This window comes from Montipora foliosa, chromosome 12 (assembly GCF_036669935.1).
Source record: "Montipora foliosa isolate CH-2021 chromosome 12, ASM3666993v2, whole genome shotgun sequence".
NCBI lineage: Eukaryota > Metazoa > Cnidaria > Anthozoa > Scleractinia > Acroporidae > Montipora > Montipora foliosa.
In genome coordinates this window covers 17,964,816-17,972,315 of record NC_090880.1, presented here as the reverse complement: position 1 = coordinate 17,972,315, position 7,500 = coordinate 17,964,816, and the positions used below count along the sequence as shown (strand labels likewise).

The 7,500-nt window shown below is 38.8% G+C and overlaps 1 protein-coding gene across 1 annotated transcript in view; it reads right to left on the bottom strand.

Moving 5' to 3' along the window:
* The window catches only part of LOC137979713 (adenylate cyclase type 10-like), a 65,283-nt gene that overhangs the window by 5,253 nt on the left and 52,530 nt on the right, over positions 1–7,500 (bottom strand). Inside the window, exons 22-30 of the mRNA XM_068827031.1 lie at positions 7,488–7,500; positions 7,086–7,233; positions 5,603–5,694; positions 4,734–4,852; positions 4,183–4,279; positions 2,737–2,852; positions 1,990–2,107; positions 746–801; positions 530–654 (exon numbers count right to left, since the gene is read on the bottom strand). The exon at positions 7,488–7,500 is cut by the window's right edge and continues 163 nt beyond it. Coding sequence (XP_068683132.1) covers positions 530–654; positions 746–801; positions 1,990–2,107; positions 2,737–2,852; positions 4,183–4,279; positions 4,734–4,852; positions 5,603–5,694; positions 7,086–7,233; positions 7,488–7,500 — 884 coding nt within the window. The remainder of the gene's footprint in view (positions 1–529; positions 655–745; positions 802–1,989; positions 2,108–2,736; positions 2,853–4,182; positions 4,280–4,733; positions 4,853–5,602; positions 5,695–7,085; positions 7,234–7,487) is intronic.

Here is a 7,500-nt window from a genome sequence, read left to right as displayed (position 1 = left end):
GAAATATTTCCTGAAAGAGAAGCAACTACTTACCCTACAAACGAAACGACTCTAAAAGAGCCGAGAATAGCCGTGATACGGCCAAAAAGCATGAAAATGGGTGGTAAAGAAAAACCACTTACCTGTTGTAGTTCATAGCACGAGGGAAAAAGATGGCAGGCTCAGATGTCAGCGTTCTATATACGATCGTGGACTTTTGTCTTACCCAGGGGTGCTACAGTTTTATTTTCCTTTATTCTAGATGCGTTAAAGAGTGGTTCGTAGCACAGTAAACGGGATTCTACCTTATGTTTTCTCATATATTTCGAACGGAGTTTGTGTAATATAATTAAAACTTGATCATTAAACAAAGCGAAGACCTGTTCGGTGAGATCGTTGCTTCGAGTGAAGATAAAGAGACCATCAATCCTTCGTTGTTCGTTTGCTTTGTTTTAATAAATTGATTGTTATATATTCGATTCAGTCTACTCTGCAAATTCTACTCCGGTGCCTAAACGCATTACTAATAAGATGTATAATTATGTGTTACCCTGTGGATTTCATGCTGTTCTTGTTTATTCTTTCCATTTTCCTGAAGCTTTAAAAGCCAGAACTCAACAATCTTGACGAAGCCATGCGTACACATATAGACTTCCAATTTTGGTGGCTCTATGGCTGCAAGACAACGGACAGATTTATGAAAAGGCCGGGCATTGGAAAACACTCTTCGTGTTCGACTAAATGGACACACGGCGACAATGCAAACCTGAAGCCGTAGAGAAAAACAATTCGGCATTTTCCCAATCTCGTTTCCTTGCGTACCTAAAGCAAAGCATATTATAACATTAATGAGTTTCCAATGAAACTATGTTAATGCTCGGCTGTTTGAAGAAATGAAATTCGGTAATTTTTTAAGTAAATTGCCCATTGGAAAGGGATTAAGATAAAAGCCTGACGCCATTTTGAGCGTTAGCCCATCGTTAACTCGCTCTAATGCTACTAAGTTTCCAGGCACACTATAACATTACTGAGTCATGTGTTCAGTTTGCAATGTTTTTTATATAAGCAAGCTGGATTAAAGGTATCTTTTAAGAGCGGCTAGAGCGACCGTCACTTGTAACTGTTGCATGTTCAACTAAACTCCCATGCAAATAACATATTTCTTGACTAAGATGAATGATGTACTGAGCAGGTTTCTTTTAATTTTAGCTGGTTTGTATTTGTTACTGTAGAAGTTTCTGTGCTTTTCGAGTCTAAGTCATTGCTTTTGTTGCATCATCACCTCGTTCCCAGGACCTTTCCCAAAGTGAAGGGAAACGATCTGGGAACGAGGTTACCAGCCAATCAAATTTAATCTTAGAAAACACATGCGTTTTTCAAGGGTATCGCAAGTAATAAAAAACGTTGGGTTTACCTTGGTGGAAAAGCTTGTAAAACATTTCTTTGCTTGTTAGCTCGTGGTAGGGTTAGCCAAGAGAAAATGAGGGGACAGAGAAGGAGGCTCCCGGTCCAGCCCTTGGGATATGTCATGTCCACGAAAGTTATTTTTAGACGAGCGGAAGTCTTCCGAGACGTCCGCATGCACGCCAACCTCGGTCCGATGTTTGAGAGGAAATATATATTCATTAGCCTTCCACGTGCGCCATCATTTTCTCTTTTCAGTAAGAACCTGAGAGCGAGGAAAGACTGCATGCGGACGTCTCAGAAGACAGACTTCCGCTCGTCTAAAAATAACTTTCGTGGACATAACATATCCCGGCCAACGCCTTGAGCCTCCCTCTCTGTCCCCTCATTTTCTCTTGGGTTAGCTTATTGTTTGATGTTTTTTTTGCTTTTTGTAGTTTACTTTGCGTTACGTCATGCTTGAGTTTCACTGACTGGATTTTTACACCGAGTATGAGCTGAAACGTTTGAGGTTTCAGGGGACAACCTTTCACTCACTGGTAAAAGACTACCATCAACGGTTCATTCTTAAAAAAAATTATAATAAGGGAAACCAATGATTCATACCACAAAGCAAGAGATGCGTTAAGGTAAAACTTTGCCAAGACATCGGCAGAGAAGGCAGGATCGCCGGACATTTTCATTGTAAACTGTATGATTTTAGTTATGTCCTCCAATTTCCAGCCTGAAATTAACGGAAGAACTTGGTTTGTAAGGAGATAAAAACCGATTCCTTTTCAGTGAAAAGAGTTCATCTTTGGGTATCTTTGCTTTGTGTTGAATTGTATCAGACGAGTCCTCATCGAAAAAAATGGTTAGGTCTGATTGGACGAGAGCAGTTACAGTTAGGCTTGGTAACCACTCGCGTAGAGAGGCTAAAAAAAAAAAAAATTGGCCGACAGCAGTTTCGCTACTTTTGATGGAAACGGCAAAGAAAATCTAAAACAAACACAATTGATAATACTGATAATACAAATAAGACTTCTCAAACCTGTAAGCCTTTTTTTCACGGCTGAATGATAAACTCGTAAAAGAGTGGGTACAAGAAGGCTACTGATAAAGATAAAGGCACATACTTTAAAAGCGGAAAGAATCACATGTTCAAAGATATGTCACGATCTCTTAGAGGTAATCTTCTTGTTTGAAACTTATAGATACTTAAGATGTTTTGAAAGGTCTCACTACTGGACTCGCCTAAAGGCTCGTTCCATTTTGAAAACTTCATGGCTCCCAAATTATCAATTCTAACTAGTTTACGAGAAGATCGTGAGTGATTTCCAAAACTAAATAGAGTTCCTTCGTGAGTTTACTTACCAGCTTCGAGAATCAAGTCAAAGCAACAGCACATGTACAGTGCTTGTCCGTGCAGGTCAGTGGATTCCAGGGAAGACGAGTTGAGTTCTTTCAGGACCTCTAAGCAATCGGAAATTCTAAGAGGGATATTGTGAAAAAGGAAACCCCGGTTGGTAAATTATTGGAAACGCTTGTCCTTAGATCGGCAGGTGGTGAGTTCATGGCCTGGCAGAGAATCTGATGCTATAACTCAGCAAAGGTGTCTGGCGTTTACATCTCTGACTACAAGGTCACGTGGGTGGGATAATCTTGTAGAAATGGTGGTAGTTCTTTTTCCATCATCGTCTATCAAGGCTATAGGACCCACAGCTACTCTTGCAATAAAGAGAACTTTTTTCGTTAAGTCTGAATATAAATTAAGTAGAATGTACAACAATAACCTATGTAGCATCTAAATTTAATAAATTATACAATAATAAATTCACTACCCTATCAATATACATTTAAGTACAGTATACCACCACTGGATAAATACCACATTAAAACAGTGCAATAAACAAAACAGGGAAAAAACCGTGCCCAATTGTCCATAAATAAATACTTTTATTTTGACCCGCAAACCTACCCAAATATATTTCATATTTTACTTAAACTCTAAATTAAAACCAATAATCTTAGGAATATGTTGGCTTCCTCTGCAATGCAAAAAACAAAACTTTGCTCAAAGAAGAAGATAATTAAGTGGCACCAGCCTGTTAAATTTACAGCCACAATGACATTAACGATGACTTCAATGATGACGACAGCGATGATGAGGTAATTGATGATAACGTTTTCAATGGCCATGATTAAGACGTAAATAATTACAACAGCGACCTTCAGACGACTCCGAGTACAAGTTCTTGGTTCTGAGCACGCGCATTTCGAATGTTTTTGTTTTCTAAACGTAATGCGCGTGCTCAGTAGAGAAACCTCGTACTGTTTTGTTTCTCGTACTCCAATCTTAAGGTCGCTATAGATCGTTTTCACGTGACGTCACAGCGGCCATGTTGGTGTACAAGAACAATAGACGTTCTCTCCTTTGGGAACCAAGCTCTATTTTTATGCATATTCCATGCCTACATTTTGTATTGTTTGTACACCAATATGGCCGCCAAGTCACGTGAGTGAAAACCATCTATTGTCGATGACGACGACTATGATAACGATGATGACGATGAAGATGATGATGTCGATGACAATAACGACGAAAGTGACGATGGAGATAAAATAACAATTCAATGTTTAGGATGATGATTATTATAGTGGACGAAAAAAATGTGTAAATGTCTTCCGGGAAGATTCTTTACAGCAAAGTGAATGATAGATCAATCTTCTTTTTCAAGTTATAGCGAATGAAAATCCGCAAAGCAAAGTTTGTTCCACAAGCAAACCTCTAATACAATACATCTGAATTACTTTACTTACTTTGCAGTGATAAGAAAGCTTTGAGCAAGAAGGGGGATACAGGTTGTCTTCATTTGAGAATCATGAACTTGTTGTGCTATAGCGAGAGCATGTTCACCTGTTAAGCCATAGAAACCAGAGTATGACAATTAAATAAGGGACTTGAGTTGAATGCGAGTGATGGTGCAAGTGATCGTTAAACGGATACATTAGTCCATTGCATATTTGAGTGCTTGATATGCAAGGGAATGCTCCGGGTCCAAATCATATTCTATTCACGGACACCAATTGGATTAGTCTTATGTGGCCATCAATACAATTATAGTACTTTTTGTAAATGACCACTGAACGTGATGCCTTCTTTCAATAAATTAGGTTTCAGCATTGAGGCAGTTGCATTGTGTCGATTTGAACTGAACTGATATCTTCTATTAACAACCTCGCTTTACTTTACTTAGTTCAAAGTCGTGTCAATCAATCAATCAATCAATCAATTAATTTTCGCTCAATCATTAGTTCAGTCGATCCACCGATCAATAAATGCATCCACTGGTCATTAGATATCATCAAACCTGAGCTAATGGCTTCTGACACTCCTCCAATTGCTAGTCTGAAAGCGAGGCTCACGCAGTAGAGATGAGCAACTATCATCATATCTTCTGGGTCCAAGTACAAAGAGGTGTCCTGACATCTGCTCGGAGAGAAGTGCGAAACAACTCAGTTAAATGTTCAACTCGGAATGTCTGATAACTGTAAATGAAGTAGCTTTACTGACCAGCTCGAAGTCTTTCATTACAATATTGGTACAAACCTGGGTTAAATACTTTGAAGGAATACCACAGTATCTCGATCGCAATACCGGATTGAGATTATTTTCTTTTATCTTGATTGTTATTAAATTTGCTACTGTGTAGCGGCGACAGTTTTAGATTTACGAAACTGCACAGGGGTTTATTTCTACTAACGACTGTTTTAGATAGGGTTTCTGTCGAAAACGACTCCTTGTATCGGAATGATCCCGTGGTATCATTGCATTTCAGTAAACGAGTTGCAAATGTGTATGCTTAGAAAAGCATTATTTGTCTATAGCTATGTGGAGTGAGGTGTTATCTGGACTTGTATGTGTTGCTCCATTGACTAACACGGGTTCTGTACGTGCACGAGGTTTCAGGTGAACGCTGATTTCAGTTGAGTTGTTTTACATGGAAACCTCACAGATGATTTGTCGGATCATGTATTTTATGGGAGGCCTCGATCGTCGGTGACATCGGTCGATTCATCGGACGAGTATCAACCGATACACTGTCGATTTCGACCGATGTTCGCGGTAGAGCCTTCCCACAAGTTGCCCTAGCTTACCTTGAGTGGCTAGAAAACAAGAGCTTTTCAACACACCTTGATCAAACAGTCTTCAGCCATCGTACAAAAGCTTCAACGTTACCTGTTTTTGCCAATTTCTTCGTATGTTTTGCCCCATCCTTTCCAACCAACCAGATGTGTGCATTCAATAACTCCCGCATAAGCGCTAATGAGCTTCAGAAAAGAGATTTTTTTAGTGTTTTCGTAATGCAAAGAAACAAGGGAACAAGTTTACGATCAGTCAAAGTTCCATTAAAAGAGTACCTATCAAGTAATCTCATTAGCTTTTTTGTTATACTGAGGTATTAATTTTATTCTACAGGAAGTTTATCAGTGCTTAGTAAGCATTCTGGAGAGATTTATGATTTTGTTTCCATGTCAAAATGTCTCCTTGTTTGTAGTGGTACAAGGTACTGAAAAATAAATTCGAACACGTAGCCCCTTCCCACGAACTCGCAAAATTGAAGCATGTACCTGAAACGCTGTCTAATTTATTAAAGGGAACCTCCACTTCAAGAAAAAAATGACTTTAAATCACAGGAAATAATCTTTACAGTCAAGTCAGTCCAAAGTAATTTCAAAGAAAGAGTTTGAATCCGAAATAGATAAGTTCGCCTAGAATCGCCTATTTTTGTTTAGAAATGTCGCGGGCGCCGTCCTCTTGAATAATTGTGACGTTTTACGGTTGCCCTATTGTTACAAGACAAAAGCTCTTTGTGTCAGAACAATAGGGCAACCGTAACACGTCACAATTATTCAAGATGGCTGCGCCCGCGAAACTTGAAAGTGAAAATAAACCATCTGAAAATTTACTTTTCTTGATATAAACACTGTTTTCAAAACAAATTTTGAACAAATGTGTATTTGAACATAATCTTCTTCGATTTAAACTTTTTATGTAGTAAGAGTGGAGGTTCCCTTTAATTAAAGCTACAAGATTGCAAAATTAACATAATTAAGAAATACTAATTCTAAACTTACTACCGTAACTGGGATAAACGTAATGGCCTTAAACTAACCTACGAAGTCTGTCTAAAATATCCTTAACAGTGACAGAAAAAACGAGTAAACAGTTCAGTCCTTCAACAAACCAGCCGTTTATGGGTAAATGTGAGTGTTAATCGAATTCGTCAGAGTGACTAGTTAACAATAGCCCATGAGGCGAAGCCGAATGGGCTATTGAACCGTGGCCCTTGAGGGCGAAGGGTCTAATTGTTTTTTGTACCACCCAACTAGTCGGACAGAAAAGGCAACAATAAAGTTAGCAAATGCATCAAGCTTTTCGCTACTTGAGGACTATTACTAATATATAGTCCTCTAGTAGCGTAGCCGATCAAAATGCAGGATTTGCATTAGTCCATTAGTTGGGTGATACTAATAATAATTAGAGGAGGGTTTGTTGAACAACTTATTTTCGTTAACATAAATAGAAAAAGTAACATAAAGTTGTTGAAACGTCTCGTTAAGTTTCATTTCGTTTTTGTGAAATAAATTCATCTTAAGAATGAGTCAAATGCTTCAAGTCGCTTTGTCTTCACACGGTATCTGAAGGAAAGAGAGCATACCTCGTGCAAATTTTCTTCGGCTTCTTCAGCAGCATTTAGTTCTTGAAGAGCAGCCATCAATGATCTGTTGTTCTGGTGCAAGGAATGATAAACGTGGCTAAGGTGGCTCAGGCAGCGACACTGCTCGATCAGAAGGGCTGAATTGTCCCTAAGAGAGTAAAATAGAGGACATTATTGAAAAGTTTCCTTGTGGACAGGAGTTACCGATAAAATGACATACATGGAGGAAATGTAGTCGAGGACGTCCTGAAAACGCCGCACTTGAACACCGTAGCAGGGCACGCTTTAACTATTGAATCGCATGCCATACAGACCATCGCAGCTGAATATTCTGTGAAGTAACCTAAATCGTGATAGTATTTCTTTCTTCTTCGTTAATTGGAAAACTCTATGTTTCCTTACCCAGCTCCTCCTA